This window comes from Cynocephalus volans, chromosome 17 (assembly GCF_027409185.1).
Source record: "Cynocephalus volans isolate mCynVol1 chromosome 17, mCynVol1.pri, whole genome shotgun sequence".
NCBI lineage: Eukaryota > Metazoa > Chordata > Mammalia > Dermoptera > Cynocephalidae > Cynocephalus > Cynocephalus volans.
In genome coordinates, this window is record NC_084476.1 from 9343202 (window position 1) to 9365510 (window position 22309).

Genomic DNA, 22309 nt, shown 5'->3' on the forward strand with positions numbered 1-22309 from the left:
CTGAACTCAGCCCTCCTTACCGCCTCCGGAGCCAAATCTAGTCAGAAAAAACATTTTCAAATGGACCCACTCACCCCCTTCTAGGGCAAACTCCTGCTCGGCCGTGCGACCTTGGTCGCCCTCCCGCCGGGCCTCGGTCCCCGAATGTGCATCGGCCGGCCGCACGCCCCCTCCCGCCCCAGCCCCGCGCGGGGGCCCCATGATCGCGCGACAGTGGCGGCCGCGGGGTCGTCGGTTGGGGACGGGTCCTCCTGGAAGTCCCCCGCGATTTCCCCGCCGGACCACGGACCCAGGGCTCAGAGCCGCCGCTCCCCGACGCTGGGCGAGCGAGGCAGGTCCCCACGGCCCGGCCGGCGGCACCGGGACCTCCCGTCCTCCAGAGGGCGCTGCCCCGGCCCGGCCCGGCCCCGCCCGCAGACCGGCCTTCGGAGCAGACAGGGCCCGGCGGAGCCGCGGAAGCCCCGGAGCCCGCGAGCCGCAGCCGCGGGGCGCGCCCTGCCCGTGCGGGCGACGCGATTGCCGAGGGGGAGGGGAGGCGGCAGGGTTAGTGGCACCTTGGATGGAGGCTGCGGGCTTCGCGGCGGGTGAGGTCGCGGGACTGGATGGGGACCGTCGGCTGCACCTGCGGGGCGGGCTGGGTTAGAGCGGAGGCAGCTGTCTTGCTCGGTTCATGCACGGAAGTGAAAAGCTGGGGGCAGGGTGCTGATGTTATTCACACGACATAACCACGAAGGAGAGGGTCTCGGTATCAAAAAGGGGGTGTGCGTGGGGAGGGGTTGGCGTCGGGAAGTGATGGGCTCAGAGAAGGGCTGAAGGTGGGGGTGGGAAGTTTGTTTGGCTTGGAAGAATGGAGCCACCAAAGTTGGAGAGAGAGAGAGTGACGTGGGAGATTTGAAGGAGGGACTGTTGCCAGGATTTGGGGGAAATTGGCAAGAGGGTCGTTGGATCCTGCTCCCGGCAGGATTGGAGGTGGATTGCAAGGATGAGGGTACAAATATGACATGTTCTAGGCAGGACTGGAAGCGTGGCAGTGAAGCTCAGCAGGCAGTACTTGTCAGCTGTAAATTGGGGTGGGTGGCTATGGATGGGAGGGGAGTTGGACTGACCTATGGTGAGCACCCCTGCCTTACTCCCCTTCCTTCCCTCAGCCACTATGTTCAACCAGCAGCAGCAGCAGCAGCAGCAGCTCCAGCAGTTACAGCAGCAGCAGCTTCAGCAGCAGCAATTGCAGCAGCAGCAGTTGCTGCAGCTCCAGCAGCTGCTCCAGCACTCCCCACCGCAGGCTCCGCTGCCTATAGCTGTCAGCCGGTGAGTTCTTCACTTGGGGGACTAGTGCCTCCATCCCTGCCACTTAGCCCTATATATTGGAGCCCCCCCCCATCCCAGTCCTTTCTCCCAGGGGCATCCATGTTTGACTCCTGGAGGTCATCAAGTCCCACTCCCAAGGGGGACCTCTGTCTACTCTAGATGGGGGAAGAGAATGGAGATGAGAGGTCTCAGGGAAGAGGAAGGGCCTGACTTTCCAAATAATCCTCTGACACCCCCTCCCAACACGCAGGGGGCTCCCCCAGCAGCAGCCACAGCAGCAGTTTCTGAATCTCCAGGGTGCCAACTCGGCCTCCCTCCTCAATGGCTCAGTGCTACAGAGAGCTTTGCTTTTGCAGCAGTTGCAAGGTATGGCTGTGGGCCCCTTCTCAGTCTATTTTATTGTAGCTCTCTAGCAGCCCCATTATGCTAAATCTCATCAAATGGACACAGTGATGCTGAGAGGGAGCTACTGTCAGTGCCCTGGTTTATAGATGAGGACACTGAGGCTCCAGGAGCTGCTCAGCTGAACTCAGATCTGTCTGATCACAGAGGTGTGCCCTTGACCTTAGCTCTCGCTCTTCACGCACATGCAGATTACATGCCTTTTGACAGATGAGGAAGCTGAGAAGGGAAGTCACTTGCCCTGGGTCACACAGAACCAGAAGTGGTTGAGCTAGACCAAAGCTTGGTCCTCCTGACCACCCAGGTCTCTGAGATATTATTTCTAGCCCTGTGCATTAAGTGTGTGACCTTGCCTCAGTTTCCTCGTGTAGAGAACAGTCTCTCAGCTCTTCCTTCCAAGATGCTGCTCTTGACTCTACTGATAACCCTAAGGAGAAGTACAATTGAAGAAACTGAGGCCCAGAGAGGGGTCATGTGCCCAAAGTCACTCAGCGACTATGTGTTGATTAAATGGTCACATTCTTCAGCCCTGCCAGGGCCACGTGGGTATGGATGGTCCTGGGAGCTGACTTCCAAATGATAGGTGGACAGGTGGAGAGAGAAAACCATACAGAAGGACCCACAACGTATGCATATACATTTCCTGCTTTTTCTTTCCCATTTAAAAGTCACACTCTTCAAAGTGAATGAAATATAAAGAAAAGGGGATAGGAAAACCCAAACTGTCATCTGTAGACTTACTAACCTCCTGAAGACAAGCACTGGTCAATATTTTGGTGTATTTCTACCCACTGTTTTCTAGGTACAAACTTGGGGCCTTGTATATGGTTATTGTCATTGATATAAGTGAGAGAGGCTGTATCTTGTTTCTTTTTCACCGAGTAGAATGGCATGTTCATTTATCATATGATTTGACAGTCTCTGTCAAGATTATTTTCAATAGTTATTTAATATTGCACTGAAGGGATGTGCCCTTGCTTACCGAACCTTCTCAGCTGTTTCCTTTTTTTGTTTGTTTTGTTTTTTGCTTTTTTATTTATTTTTTGGCTGTTTTAAATAACACCAGGATGAATATAATGTTTGAGACTATTTTCTTAGAATGGATTCCCACAAGTGGAATAAATGAGTCAGGGGGGATGGATGTTTTATGGCCCTTGATAAGTATTGCCAAATTGCTTTCCTAAAGGACTGGACCAGTTTGCAATTCCACCAGCCATGTATGACAGTGCCGGTCTCACCATGCCCACAGCAACATTGGGTATTATATGCTTTTTTATGTATATATATATATATATATATAAATGTATGTACACATATAATTTACTAAGTTAGTTGGCAAAAAAAGCTGTATCATTGCTTTAATTTACTTTTCTTGGAGTATTAGTGCAGCTGAGCATTTTATATTTGTCTGTTAAACATTTGTATTTCTTTTTGTGACTTGTCCATGTCCTTTGTCCGTTTTTCTTTTAGGGTGTTCCATCTTTTGTCTTATTGCTTTTTTTTTTTTTAAATTTTATTTTGTCGATATACATTGTGGCTGATTATTGCTCCCCATCACCAAAACCTCCCTCCCTTCTCCTTCCCTGTCTTATTGCTTTTAAGAGCTAGTTGGCTTGCTCTCTGCACATATGTGTATATGTATTTGTTTTAAGTTAATGTTAATTGAACACTTACTATGTACCAGGCACATTTATATATCTCATTGAAGTCTCATAAAATACTATGAGGCAAGTACTATTATTCCCATTTTACAGATGAGGGAACTGAGGCTAAGAAAGGGAAACTGATCTGTTCAAGGTCACAGAGCTTGTACTGTAGAGTCTGGATTTGAACCCAGCCCTCACAGCACAACTGACCGAAGCCTTTAAACCCCTGTGCTTCCCATCCCAGCATCAGAGCAGGAGTTCCAAGTGTCTCTCAGGCCTCAAACACTTCCCTCGGCTGAGGTGTGGAGCTGAGTCACATGAGGTGCAGCAGGAAGCAGACAAGGAAATTATGCAGCTAGGCCTAGGGGGACACAGAGAAGTCTGGAAGGCCTCCTGGAGGAGAGACACGTAAAGGGAGGTCTGAAGGATGACTGGGAGTTAGTGGGACAGATGGCCCAGGCAGAGGGAACAGCACACACAAAGGCCCAGAGGCAGGATGTTCGAAGGGCCGCAGGAACATGTGCCTGGGGTGTAGTGGGGGCACCTGTGGGGGAAGTGGCAAGAAAGGAGGTGGGCAGGGCCAGACCTTGCACAGTGAGGAATGGGCTTAGTTCCCAAGCAGCAGGGAGCTGGGGAAGGGTTTGGGCAGGGGCAGGGATGAAGCGAGAGTGTGGTTTTAGAAAGATCACTGTTTGCTGACATCATGTGCAAAGGGTATGGCTGAAATTCAGGCAAGGGATGAAGTGGCTTTGGAAGGGTGTGGCAGCAGTGAGAGTGGGGGTGGAGAGGGGAAGCCAGAAAGGGAAGGGGCGCAGGAGATAGAGTTGATAGGATTTGGTGATGGCTTGGATGGGGGGTGGGGTGAAGAGAAGGAGGAACCAGGAAGATCCCCAGAAGCCTGGCTGGGGCCAGTGGGTGGGTGGTGGTGCTTCTCATAGAGACCGTGGGCAAGCTGCTCCTCAGTTTTGTGTCTCTGTCTTGTCATTGGTAGAGATAATACTTACCCTGAGGCCTGCTGGGCCAAGTGGCTGATGCAGTGTCTGGAAAGTGCTTAGTGCAGTGCCTGGCTCATAGTAGGCCTTTCCTGAAGACTAGCTGGTGGGGGTAGGGGGTCTTATTATTCCAGGGATCAGCCACCTTGCTGGTTCTCCCTGTGGGCCCTGTGCTGGGTCTCTCACATACCCTAAGGACTACCCTAAAGCATGCCTGAGGGTGAGCAGGGTTGCTGGGCTTGCTCAAGCCACTGATCCAGAGGCATCTGGGAGCGAAAAGGCAGCACCCCCACCCCAGCCCTAAAGCCTCTTTCACCACCAACACCCAAAGGGGGCCTGAGTTTTCTGCTCTTGTCTCCTGCCTCTGGCTGCTCTTGGGTGGGAGGGTCCCCTTCAAAGTTATCTGTGATGTTCCCATGATGCTTTGGGGGGATGACCCCTAACCCTTGCCTCTACCCCCGGGCACGTGTGATTGCTCTCCTCCCCTTTTCTTGCTGCAGGTAACCTCCGAGGCTACAACATGGCAACCCCGACCCTGACCGCCCCCAGCCTTACGCCACCCCAGCTGGCCACTCCAAATCTGCAGCAGTTCTTTCCCCAGGCCACCCGCCAGTCCCTGCTGGGTCCCCCTCCTGTTGGGGTGCCCATGAACCCCTGTCAGCACAACCTCTCTGGACGGACCCCCCAGAAACAGACTCGGACCTCCTCCTCCACCACCCCTAATCGCAAGGTGAGTGTTGGCTGGGGTGGAGCAGGTGGGTGTGGGAGCAGGAGAGGGAACACCTGGGTATCAGCCCCAGCTCTACCCACCTGGGCTCACCCTGGACCTTTGGGCAGGTCACACTCTCTCCTTGTGCCTCAGTTTCCTCATCTATAAAATGGCAGGGGGGGTGGAGAGAGTTGGACTTGTCTAGTGTTTCCCAAACTACAAATATTCCTGTACCCGCACGTGATTTTTGCCATGCCCAAACACCACCAGTACTGTTATTTACTTGATATTTTTCCTTAAAAAGAGGTGCTGCCCCGTGGAAATAAAATGTAAGCCATATATGTAATTTAAAACGTTCAGGTAACCACATTAATGCAAAATGAAACAGCTGAGATTAAATTCACTAATATATTTTATTTAACCTAAGATAGACAAAACGTCATTTCAACATTAATAGTCAATATAAAAAATGAATGAGGTATTTTACATTCCCTTTTTTTAATATGAAATCTTCAAAATCCGGTGTGTATTTTATACTTCCATCTCAAGTCAGACTCGCCATGTTTCCAATGCTCACCTGTGTCACTGGCTGCTGTTATGTTCGCAGGGCTGCAAATGAACTAGCTTCTTTTCAGTTACACTATTTTAAAAGCAACATTATATCATTTCCTGAAGTTTTAAAAACTGTCTAATTGGCATAAGTAGAAGTAAAAGAAATGTAGCTGGGGTAAAACAATGTTATGAAATCCTACACTGTTGCCATCTAAAGGTTCCCAGCCTCTGGCTCCTTGGGCTTGGGCTTTTTTTTTTCTCAGCAGCTGGGTGGTATGAGGATCCAAATCCTTGACCTTGGTTTTCTCCACACCACACTCTCCCAAGTGAGCAACTGGCCAGCCCTCCTTGGCCTTTGGAGAGGTGTTAAACCTTCCCCTGACATAAACAGAAAAACCTGAAGAGACTTGTAAAGAGAATCACCTCCTCCCCAGACTGTCCCATCCCTGAATGTCCCAGCAGGTCCTCGCACACACCATGCTCCTGGGTGCATCCCTGCCCAAGGGCAACATCCCCTTTCCTGGCTGCTTTGGGGCTGCGCATGTCCGGAGGTGAGGCGTTTCCCTCCAGAGAGGGCCCCAGCCTCCAACCGTCTAGTTGGGACTGTCATAACGTGGTGTTGTCCAGTGTCCAACCTGCCCTGCCCCTATTTCACATATGGGAAAACCAAGGCCCAGAGACTGGCATGGTGGTTGTCCTGGGTCACACAGCCATCAAGGCAGCCCTGGAACCCAGGCTTCCTGACTCACAGGCCGGTATTGTGGTATGTGGGGTGAGAGCTGGGTAGTTTCTGGAGGGCCCGGAGTCCTGATGTGGTGTACAGATTGCCGTTCCCCACTCAGCACAGGTTCCTCGAGCTTAGCAGGAGGGAGGCAGGCTGCAGGCGGGCTCTTGGACTTCCTGAAGTGCTCTGGAACCTGCCAAAGTTATGTGTTCATTTAGCAAACGTCTGTAACCCCTGCAGGGGACTTAGTGCAGATAATGCATCCAGATGGCCCTCTTGGGGGTCTTGGGGGAGTGGGGGTGGGAGAGATATTAGTGTGAATAATGCTCCAACCAATTAATTAAGGCTGTGGAAAATGCTACAAAAAGGATGCCAGAAGCCTTCTGGAGACCTATACTAGGGGTCTGGACCTAGTGTGGGGTCAGGAGGGCTTCCTGCAAGAAGGCTTTAGGTGAAGGCCTGGGGGCAGGATGAGGCCTGGGGCTCGACCAGAGAGAAAGCCAGTGTGGATGAGCAGAGATGGCTGGGGGAAAGCTGAGGCTGGAGCCCGGGGGCCAGGGCCATGGGTAGAGGCCAGAGGCCAGGCTGTATGGGGCAGGGGTGGGGAGGGTGGTTTCCGGCAGGCTTAGGGTAAGGAGTACTCCTGGGCTCCGGGAAGCCAGCAGAGGGGTTAAATCCTGAAAGAGACAAGAGACGTGATCAGGTTTGCAGTTTAGAAGGCTCCCTCTGGCTGTCTTGTGGAGAAGGGGCGGGGCGGGAGTGGGGGAGCTCTGTGGGCCAGAAGGCTTTGTGTCCCCCAAACCTGGGTTTCTTTGATAGGCAGCTTTGATGGCACCCCCTAGACTCAGTTCCTGGGGTGTTTAGGATCAGCTGCTCTGCAGCTCTGGGGCCAGGCCTACCAGCAGTCCCCTGGGCCCCTTTATCCCTTGGGGGACTGTTGCAGCTGCTCTTGAGTGAGGGGGTATTTACAAGGATGGGTGGAGAATGTTCAAGACAGTTTCTGAAAGGAAGCAGGATTCTTCTTCTCAGACGATGCCTGTGGAAGACAAGTCAGACCCCCCAGAGGGGTCTGAGGAAGCTGCAGAGCCCCGCGTGGACACACCAGAAGGTGAGGGAAGGAGGCCGCTGGCCCTTCTGAGGGGACATGGGTTGGGGCAGGTCATAGAGGCAGATGTGGGAGGCAGGGATTCTTGGTGGGGGTGAGCCCAGGCCCCATCTCCCAGAGCTCACACACCCTGTACCCAGTATCTGTGTTCTCTCAGCTGCCTTCATTCCAGACCGGGATTTGCCCCCATGCCCAGATGGTGTTGCTAAGGAGAGATGCACTCCAGCACCCGAGCCTGAGCCTTGTGAGGTGTCTGAGCCACCCGCCAAGAGGTTGAAGAGGTAACTGGTGCTGAAAACCTTCCCAGGGCCCACGTGCCCTGTACTCTTATTCCTGCAGAGGCAGGGAGTGGGTGCGGCAGAGGGGGTGGATGCTTCAGTTTAGCCGGAACAAGAAAATGGCCTTGGGCTGTGGCTTGGAGGAAGGTCGAACTTATTTTTGCACCTTACCTGGGAAGGCTCCAGGCCAGACTCTGGTGTCTTCAGTGGGACTGAGCCACTTGGAGGCCAGGTTGGAGGGGTGAAGATATGCATCTGGGACCTCAGAGAGTGGGAGGAGGGTGGGCAGGTTTACAGGGCTGATTTGATACATGTTAGTAGGTTATGGGAGGTGGGAGCAATCTTCCCCAATTTTAGGTGAAACCGAGGCTCAAAGAGCCAAAGGAGTTTGCCCAAATTCTAGCTTGTGAGTAGTAGAGCTAGGATTGGAAACTGGTCTTGGCCTTTCTTAGAAGTCCCTGAGGCCTCTTGGAAGACATGGCTTTGATTTTCTTTTGATCCTTTCTAGCTCAGAAGAGCCCCTAGAGAAGGGGCCTCCAAGGCAGCTACAGGCAAAGGTCCAGCCACAGGCCCGGATGACGGCACCAAAGCAGACACAGACACCTGAGCTGCTGCCTGAGCCACGAGAAGCCCAAGTGGTGCCACGATTCCAGCCACGGGTTCTGCAGATCCAGGCCCATGTGCAGCCACAGACTCAGCCACGGATGCCACCAGTGGACACCCAGGTGCAGCCAAAGCTGCAGAAGCAGGCACAGACACAGACCTCTCCAGAGCACTTAGTGCTGCAGGAGGAGCAGGTGCGGCCACAGGCACATGCACAGCCCCCAAAACAGGTGCAGCTGCAGCTGCAGAAGCAGGCGCAGACACAGACGTATCCACAGGTACACCTGCACGCACAGGCAGGGATCCAGCCACTGGAGCAGCCACCAGAGCAACCTTCGGCACAGGTGCCAGTGCAGCCACTGGAGCAGACCCAGGGGCAGCCTCAAGCCCAGCCACAGGTATTGGTGCCAGCCCCAGAGCAAGCACCGGTTCCAGTTCATGCCATGGCGCTGGAGACAGCACTGGAGAGGCCGCCTGATAGGGTAGAGGCTGGGGAAGGTAAGTGAGCAGTGACAGGACAGCTCTGCTTGGACCCTTTTCTCCTCCCCTGGTTCTGTCCAGCCCTGACTGGGTGCTGCCTGGGATTGAGGGCTGGGCCTGGAACCCAGGTCCAGGACCGCCATGCAAGGGGCTTCAGGGTCCTGGCTGTGGGCAGAGAAGGCAGCTCTTGTTTCCGGCTCCCTCTGGGCCCAGGGTGGGAGACAGACTCTGGGGAACAGAGCACATGTGTCATTTCAGGTGTGGAGGAGGCCTCACCGGAGCCAGTGGGCCCCCAGGTCAGCGTGGAAGAGAGCCAGGAAAAGTCGGCCGGTGGCCTGGATGTGGGCGAATGTGAAAAAAGAGCAAGAGAGATGCTCGGGGTGGGTAGAGGCGCTAATGTGGCAGTGTGAGGGTCACAGAGCCCAGCGGTGGGACGAACTCTTTCTGCCCCAGGCCACCTCAGGGCCCTTGTGTTTCCCCACCTGTGAAATGGCCTCTGCCTGGGGTGCGTGGGCAGACCAGACCAGGCTTGGCAGTGGTTCGTCCACGTGAGACTCTCATGCTGTTGTGTCGTCCTCACATACCTTTGCTCTGAGGACCTGGAGGTCCTTCTGGTGACGAGTCCCTCCCGGCCTGGCCATTCCAAAACTAGAACCCCCAGTCCCCTCACACAGGTAACGTTGCACACAGAGCACAGAGTGGAAGCTTCTTTGTGGGGTTTGGGTCTCGGCTCTGCCTTATAGCACAATTATGGGCAAATCCATTACCTTCTTTGCACCTCAGTTTCCCCGTCTGTCATGTGAGGGATGGCTGGGGTTGGACTTTAGGGTAAGGTGAACCTGGGTTCAAATCCTGACTACAGTACTTTCTGGCTGTGTGAACTTGGGCAGTCACCTAACAACTAAGAGCCTCAGTTTCCCTATCTGTCAGGAGGATCTGACAATGCTTGTAGAAGTTTAGCACTGGGGCTGGCCCGCCATAAACACCCAGGTGGTGGAAGCTCTGCTCCTGTTCCCTATGCAGGTGTGGGGTGCCGGCAGCTCCCTGAAGGTCACCATCCTGCAGAGCAGCGACAGCCGGGCCTTTAGCACGGTACCGCTCACACCCGGGCCCCGTCCTGCTGACTCCACCTCTGCCACCACTGCGGCTGCCAGCACGCCCTCTAAGCAGGCCCTCCAGTTCTTCTGCTACATCTGCAAGGCCAACTGTGCGAGCCAGCAGGTAGTGCAAAGCCAGGCCAGTGTGGAGGGCAAGGGGGTGGTGGGAGGGTTTGGGGTCTGCATGGGATATCCTGCCTGCCCTTCTGATGGTTGCCTCAGTGACCACACTGGGCCCAAGTGCTCTGCCTCAGGCAGCTGTGCATCTGCTCAGAAAACATTTCTGACCAGCTAGAAAGGCAAGATTTTAGGCAGGCCTGGTTCAAGTCAGCCCTGGACTAGCCATGTGGGCCTTGGAAGGTGAATTCTATCCTTGTGCCTCAGTTTCCTCTTGTATCAGATGAAGAAGCATTTAGAACCCACCTCATGGGTGGTCCTAGGGATGCAGCAACTTGACCTTGAAGTCATGAGCCCAGGCCTGGCCCAAAGTGAATGTTATATTAATAACGATGGCATTATACATGCATTATTACTACCATTGCTATCATTACTGTGGTTACTCTCTGCCTCACCTGAGTAAAGCTGTGGAGACCTAGAAGTTAACTAGGCTGCTCCTTGTCTTTGAGGTGCTCACACAGTCTCTAGGAGGAGCAGAAGCTCTGGCTGGTGTGTCCTCACTCTGTGCCTCAGTTTTCCATCTCTGCTCTGGCCCACAGTCTGACAGTGTTGGCAGGGTGGTCATGAAGCTGAGGTTGGAGTCCTCCTCCCCAGTCCCAGCCTTGCCCGCTGTGCGAGACTCATACCTCGTGCCCACCCCTCACTCCCTCCTGCTGCAGGAGTTCCAGGACCACATGGTGGCGGCTCAGCACCAGCAGCGGCTTGGGGAGATCCAGCACATGAGCCAGGCCTGCCTCTTGTCCCTGCTACCTGTGCCCCGGGATGTCTTGGAGAGAGATGAAGAGTAAGTGAGGATTGGGGGGTCCCATGCTGGGGGTGGGCAGTCTCACAAAGATGTTCTTTGCAGTTAATGTAATGGTGAAAAATCTAACTGGAATTGATCTAAAATATCCAGAACTAGGGGATTGGTTAGATTGGTTAAGGCCTGTCCAACTGGTGGGATATCTAATAAATAGGACAATTGTGGGGAATTTATAATAATGCAAAACATGAATCATGTCGGATTAAAACAGGATTCAAAGTTGCATATGCAGAATGAGCTTAACTATGTAGAAATAGATCTTGTGACACAGAAGAAAACTGGAAGGACTGGGCCGGCCCATGGCTCACTTGGGAGAGTGTGGTGCTGATAACACCAAGGATGCAGGTTCAGATCCCTATATAGGGATGGCCAGTTAGCTCACTTGGGAGAGTGTGGTGCTGACAACACCAAGGATGCAGGCTAAGGTCCCCTTACCGGTCATCTTTAAAAAAAAAAAAAAAAAAAAGAGGAAACTGGAAGGACGTAGTGCAAGCTGCTAACAAGCTTTGGGTGGAGGGATTCATTGAATCTTCTCATGATGATGTCTTCACTTGAATCCCGAGGCCACAGTGAACATGACAGTTCTGATAGGCTGCCTGTCCTTCCTTCATGCAGCAGTCAGAAACTCTGGGCCGTCCCGAGCCAGGCCCTGGGGATTTGGGGATAGGGTGCTGGCCTCCCAGAGCTCACAGTCCAGTGGGAGCAGAGAAGGGATCGGGTCCTCCCAATCCATCATGAGAAATGCTATGGCAGGGCCGGCCTGTGGCTCACTTGGGAGAGTGCGGTGCTGATAACACCAAGGCTGTGGGTTCGGATCCTATATAGGGATGGCCAGTTAGCTCACTGGCTGAGTGTGGTGCTGACAACAACAAGCTAAGGGTTAAGATCCCCTTACCGGTCATCTTTAAAAAAAAAAAAAAAAAAGCAAATGGCAGTGGCACTCTGGAGGCCCCCGAAGGGGATCTGGCTTACTGGAATGAGGACAGGCCCAGGAATGGGGGAGGGGCAAGAGGAGCTCAGTGAAAGAGCATTTAACCTGAAGGAGAAATAGGAGTTTCTGAGGCCATATATCCTCAGTTGTGTCACCATCCTGGTGGCCTCCTGGATACATCACTAGTAGTCAGAGTCACATATTTGTCAATGCCCAGCTGCATTAGTGTTAACAACCATTTGTAAAACAAATTAATCCTTCAATCCCAGCCTGTGACCACCTCAGTATGGTCTCAAACACGTAGACATTGATACTGTCCTCCTGTATCAGATAGGATCCTTTGCAGTTGTAAGTGACAGAAACTCTAATTTCTTTCTTTCTTTTTTTCTTTCCCTGGTGGCAGGCTTGTATAGGGATCTGAACCCTTGACAGGGTTATAAGGCTGTGCTCTAACCAGCTGAGTCAAATGGCCAGCCTTTTTTCTCTGATTGTAAGAATAATTTGTTCATTATATAACATTTTGAAAATACAAGAACACAGACACAAAAGAAGGTAAAAATCGCCCATAATCCCATTGCCCAGAGATAAACGCTATTTACATTTTGGCCTAGTTCTTCCCTTGATCCTTTCTGTGTTTATATAAACAATCTTTTTAAAAATAAAAATTAGAATCATGGTATATGATATATGTGAACACTTTTTCTATATAGCCCTCTACAACAGGGTTTTTCCAGGGCTCTATCCATGGACATTAGGGAGTTTACCTGCTCCCTAAAATTTATGTGAAATTGTGTATGTAGAGAGTCCCTATTTTCACTCACTCAGAACATGTTTTTATATGTATTTGGTTTTTCTTTAGCAAGCCGTCTACATGAAGGAAACACTCTGGCCTGTGACAGCATAGCCTTTATCTCTGACACTTTGATTTTTAATTTTTTTTGTGACATTTTTCAGTGTGTAGAAGTTTTTAATTTTTATGCAATCAGATCTATCAATTTTCTCCTTTATGTTTCCTGGCTTTGATGTTATATGTAAAAAGATCTTCCCCAACCCAGGATTGTACAAATAGTTGTGTACCCCCCTTTTATTTAAAGCGTATAGTTTTTCACACACACACACATACACACACACACACACAAACCGGGGGGGGGGGGAGAAGATATAACAACAACAATTATTTGAAGTTGATACAACAAGCAAACAGAAAGGACATTGTTGGGGGGGAGGGGGGAGGGAGAAGGGAGGGAGGTTTTGGTGATGGGGAGCATTAATCAGCTACAATGTATATCGACAAAATAAAATTTAAAAAAAAAATAAAAAACAAGAGTTACATATCAAAAAAAAAAAAAAATAAAAAAATAAAGCGTATAGTTTTGCTTTTTACACCTGAATCTTTAGTAGTCGAGCTAGAATTTATTTTGAAGTATGCAGGAGTTGGAAGCAAAAAGCTTTTCTTTTTGGACCCCTGTACAGACCGGTGCAAAAAAAAAAAAAAGGCTTTTCTTTTCCAAGTGGATAGCAAATTGTCTTGACATAATTTATTGCATGATCTATGTTTTTCAGTACTAATTTAACAGAAGCTGAATTCTTCCAATATTTGAGCCTGTTTTGGACTTTCTTTCCCATTGACCCACTGTCACAATGTACATTACACTACATGGTTTCAACTATTGTGCTTGTGGTTTTAATTTTAACAGCTCCCAAATATTCCTAAACCTCACCCCATCCCACCCACAAGTTGCCTTGTTTATTCTTGCTTAAGTATTCATCCAGATGAACCTTAGAACCATTTTGTTAAGTTTCAAAAAAAAAGATCCTGTTGAAATTACAGCTGGAATTGCATTATATTTATGGAATAATCTGGGACAGCTGCTGTCTTTCCAACGGGAACATAGTGTCACATTGTACTTGCTTTGGTTGTCATCATTCAGAGAGCCTCCCCCTAGGCGCTGGTGCAACACCTGTCAGGTGTACTACATGGGGGACCTGATCCAACACCGCAGGACACAGGACCACAAGGTAGGAGGGCCTGCATGCTGCGAAGGCACCTGCACATGCCATCTCCAAGCCAAGGGCTGGGAAGGAGGGAGCCCAGGTTGGGAGTGGAAAGTCAATGTCGGTCTTTGTCTCTGCGTGACCATAGCTCACAGGGTGGTTTCTGGATGTGTCAGTCATGTTTCTGCTTTGGGTTCAGTTTTCCCATCTGTCCAATGTGGGCAAGGTACCATCTCACCCTACCATTCATGGGAGAGCTTTGGGCAGCTGCCCTCTCTCCTGTCTTCTCTCTGTCCCTATCCTGTCTCTGTTGCCATCTACCATCCCATCTTGTAGCCAGCCACACAGGGAAGAGATGTGTTTTCCCATGTGCCATTGCAGGGACACACCCTGGCATATTCAGATATGGTGGGCCTACAGGTGGGAGGTGAGGTCTCGCCAAGCACTGCCTGGCCACTAGTCAGGGGTCTCGCACCTGGGGACACGGCCTGCCACCACCTGACCTGTCCTCCTTTCCCCAGATTGCCAAACAATCCCTGCGACCCTTCTGCACTGTTTGCAACCGCTACTTCAAGACCCCCCGCAAGTTTGTGGAGCATGTGAAGTCCCAGGGGCACAAAGACAAAGCCAAGGAGGTAACCCCAACTCCTCAGAGGACCTGGGCCCAGAGAGGTACAGAGCTTTGGCCAGGGCCACACAGCAAGTTGAGGTTTATTCCAGCCCAAACCCATAGCAGGTCCGGAGGGACTGGGACTCTCTAGGGTGTGGGGTGGGTGGGGTGTGGCGCCGTGGCTGCCCAGAGCTGACCTGTGTCCCTCACCCACTCCCCTGGGCAGCTGAAGATGCTCGAGAAGGAGGTAACCGGCCAAGACGAGGACCACTTCATCACGGTGGATGCCGTGGGTTGCTTCGAGGGCGATGAAGAGGAGGAGGACGATGACGAGGATGAAGAGGAGATCGAGGTCGAGGAGGAATTCTGCAAGCAGGTGCTTGGGGAGAGGGTGTGGGAGGCAGGAGGTGGGACTCCCAGCCAGGAGGCACCTTGCCCCACCTCCCAGGGGCCAGGCACTATGCTGGCATTTGCAGGCACGGGTGCATGCCACAATTTGTTATTAACGTGAACTGTATTATACATGACATGTAAATATGCATCATGATGACTATTGAGTGGTAGGTGAAATATGCAGAGGCCTCGAAGCCTGGCTGAAATTTTGACCTGTGTGGAGGACGGGAAAGGGCATCCTAGGCTGTAGGAACAGCATCAGTAAAGGCAAACTGTGCACAGAGGAAGTCAGTGTAAGATAATGGTGATGGTGACAATGGTGGTGATGGTGATAGCAGCTGACATTATTTTTTTCTTAAAAAGATGACTGGTAAGGGGATCTTAACCCTTGACTTGGTGTTATCAGCACCACACTCTCCCAAGTGAGCCATGGGCCGGCCCTATCTGACATATTTTTGAGGACTTACTGTATGCCAGGCGTGTAGCAAGCACTATCCTGGCAGAATCTCATCAAATTGGATGACAGAAGACACATATGACGTGTTGGGCACACCTGGCATGGATTGTGGACACTGTGGGAGCAGGAGGGCTTCCTGGAGGAGGGGTCTGATTGAACAGAGCCTAGGAAGTATAGATTGGGAAGGGCACACTCTGGGAGATAGGCTCAGCATGTGCAAAGGCTCAGAGAATGCCACCCCGGGCCCCTGGAAATGAAGGGGATGGTGTATTCAAAAGCATGGGTAGGCTCTAGGCCCCTAACCTGCATCTAGGGAAGCCAGAACCGAGGCTCACACTTGCAATGTTTCCAGGTGAGGTCCAGAGATATATCCATAGAGGAATGGAAGGGTTCAGAGACCTACAGCCCCAACACTGCATATGGTAAGACCCCACCCTGAGCCTACCTGCAGGAGCTGCAGCCCTCAGGCCCAGCCTCCAGGCGTCTTCGTCCCAGCCATGATATTCTGGCCAGGCAGCCTACCCCTGTCCTCTTCTCTTCTGCTCCCATCTAAATGGTAGGGAAGCAAATGGGCCCCTTAGCGAGGGCGGGACCCTAGATGGTATGGGGGACGAGAGCACAGACCCTGCCATCCCACAGGCGTGGATTTCCTGGTGCCCGTGATGGGCTATATCTGCCGCATCTGCCACAAGTTCTACCACAGCAACTCAGGGGCACAGCTCTCCCACTGCAAGTCCTTGGCCCACTTTGAGAACCTGCAAGTGAGTGGACGCCCTGCACGGCCCAGGGAGTCAGACTGCATCCAAGCTGACGGGGGTGGCCTCAGCTCCCAGGCACACTACCCCTGCCCCCAACAAGGGAATTGGAGCTTGGGTGGGGCTGGGCTCTTTCTTTTATTGTCTTGGGGATGCTGAGGGCCAGGCTATTAGCTCCAGAGCCCTGGCCCAGAGAGGCTGAGAGTATCATACAGGGTAACAGAGCATATGGACGCTGTCTCAGCCGGGCTGGGGAAGCAGCTGCTGGCCAGGAGTGTACCAGGTAGAGGGGAAGCCCTGACCTCACCTCTACCCTCTGTACCCAGAAATACAAGGCGGCTAAGAACCCCAGCCCCACCACCCGGCCTGTGAGTCGCCGGTGTGCGATCAACGCTCGGAACGCCTTGACTGCCCTGTTCACTACCAGTGGCCGCCCACCCACTCTGCCCAGCATCCAGGACACAGCCAAAACCCCCAGCAAGGTGACAACTCGACCCCCCCAGCCCCCACCACCCCGGCGCTCAGCCCGCCTTAAAAGCTGATAGAGGGACCTCCCGGGGCCCAGCCTGTTTGGGTCCAAATCTGCTAATGCTTTTTAGGAGTCTATGGAAACTTTAACATGTTTGGTGTTTTTACTCAAAATCCAATAAAAGAAGGTAGTTTGGCTGCACAGTCCCCACCAGCACTTCTGTCTGGATGGATAGGGAAGGGGGGAACCCAGCCAGCTCTTGGCGTCTCTGGGCACAGTGTGGTGGCAGAACCGGAAGGCTGAAGACAGGTTCTCTGAGAACCGGGGCCTCTGGGATCACAGGCACTTTGCCTCTCTTGAGCCTCAGTTTCCCTCTCAATAACGTATCAGGGTTAGGAAAGTGCCTTCGATAAGAGCTTATTTAATCTCCATAGTGACCCTAGAAGGTGGTCTTGTTGTTATCCCCAAATTGCAGAAGAAGAAACTGAGGCCTAGAAGGTCAAACAACTTGCCAAAGGTGACATGGCTGGTAAGTGGCCAGGATGTGACCCCAGGCCTGAGCTCTGGACCCCTGTACCAGTCTCTCTGTCTAGCCGGACCCATGGCAGTTGAAGTGCAGGAATGCGGGTCCTCGCTGCTCAGGCCCTCTGGTTCTGAGTTCCTGGTTCACCAGCAGGGGCCATGCCGTCCTGGTCAGGCGACCCTAAGGTGAATCATCAGTAAATGGGGCCCAGGCTGAGTTGGTTCTTCAGTTCTGCTGCTTCTTCATTTAGAAAGACCTTAGAAATAGACAACCAGACCAACCCTATTACTGGCCAGCTGGGGAGACAGACCAAGAGCAGGAGGGCAATGCGAAGGCTGCATGGCACACCTTGGTCATACACGTGTCCAGTGCTGTCTCAGCTGAGCTGGGAAGCAGCTGCTGGTCAGGAGTGCACTAGGTAGGGAGCAGGCTCTGACCTCACCTGTACCCTCTGCATCTAGAAATACAAGGGGTCCAAGAACCCCAGCCCCACCACCCGGCCCGTGAGCTGCCAGTACATGATCAATGCCCGGAACTCCCTGTTCACTTCCAGCAGCCACTGGGGTCCTCATCCCAAATACAGAGGAGAGGGGTGCAGTGGTGTGGGAGACCCATTTAATGTGGACACTCAAGGCCTGAGCAGAGTGGGAAGTGCCCAGAGTTGGGCAGGCAGGCAGGTAGGTAAATTGCAGGCCCACACCTGGCCCCAGGAGGGGATGCTGGGCGGTGGGGGCTGGCCTGGGCAGGCCAAAGTGAGTGCCAGAAGGGTGGCCCTGGCAAGGAGACCCACTAGGAGACCCAAAGGCCAGCCCTTGGGAAGGTATCTAAGCTGGGTGACGAGTGCCCAGGACAGGGCCTAGCTTAGGGAAGCAGGGTTGGGGCCTGGTTGGGAGCTCCCTGAGCCTAGGGGCTGGCATCGCTGGGGGACTCCCCAAGCTGCTGCTGGAACTCGAGGCGTGTCTGCCGGTTAGACTCCAGCAGCTCCTGGAGGCGGGCGTGGAGGTGGTCATTCTTCTCCTCCAGGTGGTCCAGACAGGAGTTGATCTGGTCCAACATGGAGTTGATGGCAGCATATTCTGGGAGGCAAGGGAGAGACAGAGCCAAAGTCCTGTGTCTCCTTGAGGCTCATGGACAATCCCCCCCCCTCCCCTGCCGCCACTGTCCCCCAGTCTGCCTCCAAGAGGGCTTTGGGTAAGTCCCTACTCTTTCCTGAACCTCAGTGTCACCATTTGGAAAATGGGTGGATACCAAAAGAGGACTGGCATCCTTTTTTCTAGGGTTAGGGTGGTCACAGCCAGCCTGGGAAGTCCTGCCAGTTGTCAGGTCTCCTCTGCACTCCCTTCAGCAGCTGCCTGGCAGCCAGAGCCCACATTCCTGAGTCGGGCCATCAAGGCCTCTCTCCCCAGGCAGGCCCTATTCTCCAGCCCTTCCATGGCTCCCTCCACCCTCAGGAAAAAGCACCCAGCGGACTGTCCGAAGCCCCTGCTCCTCTCTCCAGCCCTGCCTCCCTTGCCTGTCCCTTCCTTTCTCATACCTGCCTTTGCCCGCCTCAGGCCCTTTGAACACGCTGTTGCCTCTGCATGGACTGCGCTGGGTCCTCCTCCTGCCTGCCTTCCCTCCTCTCCTCGAGGAGTCCCACTTATCCTTCAAGTCTCAGTATGGATGTGACCATGGGGAGCCCTCCCAGTGCCCCAAACTGGATCGGGCCTCTATCCTGATCCCCTCGCCCTCCTGAGCCCTCCACAGCCCTCCCTCAGGATTGACTGCTGTGATTATTCGTGGGCTGGTCTGTATCCCCCACTCAACTATAAAGTGAGAGGTGAATGGTCTTGTGTTCACTGCTGTCTCCCTGGTGGCCTCACTGTCACACAATAAACATATGTTGAATGAAGGAATGAGTGAATGAATGAATGAAGCCTTTGACTTTCCAGCCTCTCTGCCTTTACTCAACTGTCCCTGTCACCCAGAATGCCTCAACCACAACAATCCTTCAAGGACCAGCTCAAAATGCCTCCTCCAAGAAGTCTTCCCTGGTCTCCACCACCAGAAACCATCACTCCCTCCCTCCTGGCCACTCTTGACTTGCCTTTGTCAGCAACATAACGTCCCTTAGGACCCAAGGTCTGGGCCTGTGCCCACTGCGGGACCCAATTCTGAGCCAGCCCATGACTCAGATAAACTTGGCTGCCAGCTTGGGACCAAAGGGGAAGCAGCTGGCAGTGGCTGGAAAAGACAGAGCCCAAGGAGTGTGTCTGGGATGGGGGTGCGAATGTACCAGCACCCTGGGGGAAGGGCACTCATCGCCCAGGGATGGCACCCCTCCCAGAGGACAGAGTCCTGGGAAGTCTCTGCTGGATCTTAAGTTGAACTCCCTCGTGGTACAGATGGGAAAAATGAAGCTTGAGAAGGAAGGAACCTACCCAGGGTCCTCCCACTGGCTGGTGACAGAGCCAAAATTCAGGCTTGGGAATCTGGGGCATTGGGTTTGGGTTCCAGCTCTGCTCCATCCCAGCAAGTTATTACACCTTTCTGGAAAAGGGGGAAAAGAACTGAGTTGTTCTGAGGACTTAGATATAGCAAGAACTCAGGAAGGGTCCGACTATAGCAAGTACTTAATAAATGGTTGTTATCAATATTTCGCATTCTGTGTCATGGAACACAGCTGGGAGAAGGGAGGGGGAGGCAGGTGTTTCCACACAACTCGGGGATAGGCTTTATCTGTGTCAAGGGTATTCCCAGTTTCAAGCCTTTGCTTCTGTCTGGGATACCCTTCTCCCCACTGTACTAAGTCCTATGAACCTGCCAACATCCACTCAATGCGACCTCCTGGAAGGCCCTTCCTGATGCTCCCACCACTGCCACAGCAGTGACTACACACATCGGCCCGCTGTTCACCAGCACTGCCTAATACAAAACTGCCAGCCCACCGCTTGTCCCCAGTGGGAGGTCTTCTACCTCTTTATTAAAAGACCCTGGGTGAAGAAAAGACTCTGAAACTACTGTAGTGATGGATGCACAGCCCTGTGAATATACTAAAACCCACTGATCTGTGCAATTTAAATGGGTAAATTGTATAGTATGTGAATTATAGTTCAATAAAGCTGTTACCAAAACCAAAACAAAACAAAATCACACTCCATACTTAGCCCACATTTACTAAGTCCTGCCCCCCAAGTTATTACACTTAATGGAAGCTAATCTTTACTACACTAAAGAGAATAATGACAATAACCACTTACTGAACACTTGCATGCTAGTACCTGCTAAACATTTTTCATTTATTTTTTTCATTTAATCCTGACACCTTCCAATACAGGAGACGTTAATCATTATTCCTGTTTCATAAATGGGGAAACTGAGGCTGGAGAAGGTGAAAAGGGAGCTAATGGTTCTCTCTCCACACTCCACCCCTCGCCCCTGCACTGCTAAGCACGCAACAGGCTGCTTAGTAAGCAGGTCACCCTCTGGAAGAGGTGACTGGGGATGCTGACTTGACAAAGTGGCACGCCCACAGGGTCTGCCCTCCTGCTATGCCGAACTGGCCAAGCAGTGTTTCGAACTCAGGACCCACTCCGGTGCCTCGGTCTCTCTACGAACTCATAATGGCTGGAGCAAATGCCAAACGGGAGAGTGTCCCCGAAGCTGCCTCAGTTTCCCCATCTGTAAGATGGGGCTGGTCACCACAGTTCTCGAACGCTGCGGTTTCCAGGGACCCGCTCGCGAGGGCTCGCCCTGCATCTCTGAGGGGGCGCCTACAACTCGGGACCCACCCAGGGGCGGGCTGGGGAGGGGTTCTGGTCCCTTCCAAGCCCCCGTCCCAGCCCCGCTTCCCTTTCCCTGGAGGGCACCCCTGGAAAAGCAAAGGTCCCTTCAGCAACCCCCCGGGTCACCTGCTTCTCCGAAGCCGTCATCCTCTCCTTCCGCGCCCGCCTCCACCGGCATGCCCAGGTCCCCGTTGGGGCCCGACATTGCGGGTTCGGGCGCCGCAAGGACCGCAAGACGACGGAACGCGTCGAACGTCGCGCCGAAAGGCAGCGAGGGGCGGAAGGTAGAGACGGTGGATGAAAAGCGGCGCCGGAAGGGAGGAACGCGGCGGCGGATCTCGGCCCGGCCGCCCGGGCCCCGCCCCCGCCCCGCCCATCGCCAGAACCCCGCCCCCTCCCCGTCAAGCTCCGCCCCGCCCCCGCGCCTCAGTCGAGCCCCGCCCCCTCCCCTTGCCCCGCCACCGCCAGAACCCCGCCCCCTCCCCGTCAGGCTCCGCCCCGCCCCCCGCCCCTCTCAGTCGAGCCCCGCCCACTCCCCGCCTGCCCCCTCCCCTCTCCCGCCCGCTGGGCGGGGCCGTCCCGGGGCTCCCCGCGGAGAAGCCCAGGCTCCGGGGTCGCCCGGCAGAGGGGCGGAGCAGCTGGGACCCCCACTCTGCCCGATCCTGCTGCTTCCGCGCCTTCGCGTGGGCGAAATCAGACCTGCGTTTTCCGAGGCCTCCCATGGCTTCCGGAAATTCTGTTCACAGCTTCCCGAGAGTCACGAAGGGGCCACATACTCCCCGCCTCCCCCAGCCCCAGTGGAGACAGCCCACCACTCCTGCCCACTGGTTTGGGCCTCCCTGGTTCAGAGCTTGTCTTACGGCTTTCAAAGGCTACCCCCTGTGGGCGGGAATGAGGCCGGACTCCAGCTCTGTACAAGAGAAGTAGGGACAGTCCGGTTTAGGGCAAGGCTCCCCCGCCTTCGGGCTTTTCTCAAGCGCTACCCAGGACTGTGTGTAATCTTCCCAGTAGAGAAAAGGTTTGCTGCTCCCCTCATGTGGGTGCTGCAGTGGAGGCCGGAGTGTGTGTGGCAGAGCGCTGCGTGGCTGTCCCTCAGGGAAGCCTTCGTGATAAGGTCGGCCCAGCTGCCATCACTCCCCACCCCATTTGCCAGGTGGAAAAGGGAGGCCTGCTCAGAGCCACTGCGCCAGCCAGTGTCCCTTACGGGTTGAACCCAGAGGTGTGATCCTGACTAGGGGTGCACCCTGAGAGTCAGGCCCATGTCCTGGGGACTGCTGTAGCTATAGTGGCCAGGAGTCCCCATGGCTGCAGCAGCCTGGTCCTGGTCTCACACTGCTTGTTCCTATGGGCAGGTCATCCTCAGCACAGGGGCCAGGGCCAGGTGTGTGTCCCAGATGTTGACAATGGGGTGGAATCCTCTCCTGTGTCAGAAGCCACTCCCAACATTTCAGCTGAGGAAGGTGGGGGTGAGGCCTGCCATAGGGGCCACCACCAGCCTGCACATGGGCCGCCTTGCCCTTTCTCCTTGAACCAGGTT

At 53.6% G+C, this 22309-nt stretch overlaps 2 protein-coding genes across 5 annotated transcripts; one reads left to right on the forward strand and one right to left on the reverse strand.

The window, feature by feature from the left end:
• Window positions 1-424: 424 nt before the first annotated feature.
• CIZ1 (CDKN1A interacting zinc finger protein 1) lies at window positions 425-18899 on the forward strand. Of its 3 annotated transcripts, XM_063082053.1 has the most exons (18): window positions 425-584; window positions 1149-1308; window positions 1559-1674; window positions 2897-2968; window positions 4849-5078; window positions 7348-7441; window positions 7611-7719; window positions 8225-8817; window positions 9058-9179; window positions 9823-10020; window positions 10733-10857; window positions 13738-13825; window positions 14323-14436; window positions 14638-14787; window positions 15614-15683; window positions 15901-16022; window positions 16343-16498; window positions 18562-18899. In XM_063082053.1, exons 1-18 carry the CDS (start codon window positions 560-562, stop codon window positions 18568-18570), a joined length of 2553 nt encoding a protein of 850 aa, XP_062938123.1. In that variant the 5' UTR covers window positions 425-559; the 3' UTR covers window positions 18571-18899. The 3 variants fall into 3 exon arrangements, with proteins under 3 accessions (XP_062938123.1, XP_062938121.1, XP_062938122.1); XM_063082051.1 differs by lacking the exon at window positions 18562-18899 and having other exon boundaries at window positions 16343-16685; XM_063082052.1 differs by lacking the exon at window positions 18562-18899 and having other exon boundaries at window positions 7363-7441; window positions 16343-16685.
• Window positions 17271-21084, reverse strand: BBLN (bublin coiled coil protein). Of its 2 annotated transcripts, XM_063082054.1 has the most exons (3): window positions 20899-21084; window positions 19429-19537; window positions 18001-18084 (listed from the first exon to the last, which is right to left on the reverse strand). In XM_063082054.1, exons 1-3 carry the CDS (start codon window positions 20975-20977, stop codon window positions 18015-18017), a joined length of 258 nt encoding a protein of 85 aa, XP_062938124.1. In that variant the 5' UTR covers window positions 20978-21084; the 3' UTR covers window positions 18001-18014. The 2 variants fall into 2 exon arrangements, with proteins under 2 accessions (XP_062938125.1, XP_062938124.1); XM_063082055.1 differs by lacking the exon at window positions 19429-19537 and having other exon boundaries at window positions 17271-18084.
• Window positions 21085-22309: the final 1225 nt, after the last annotated feature.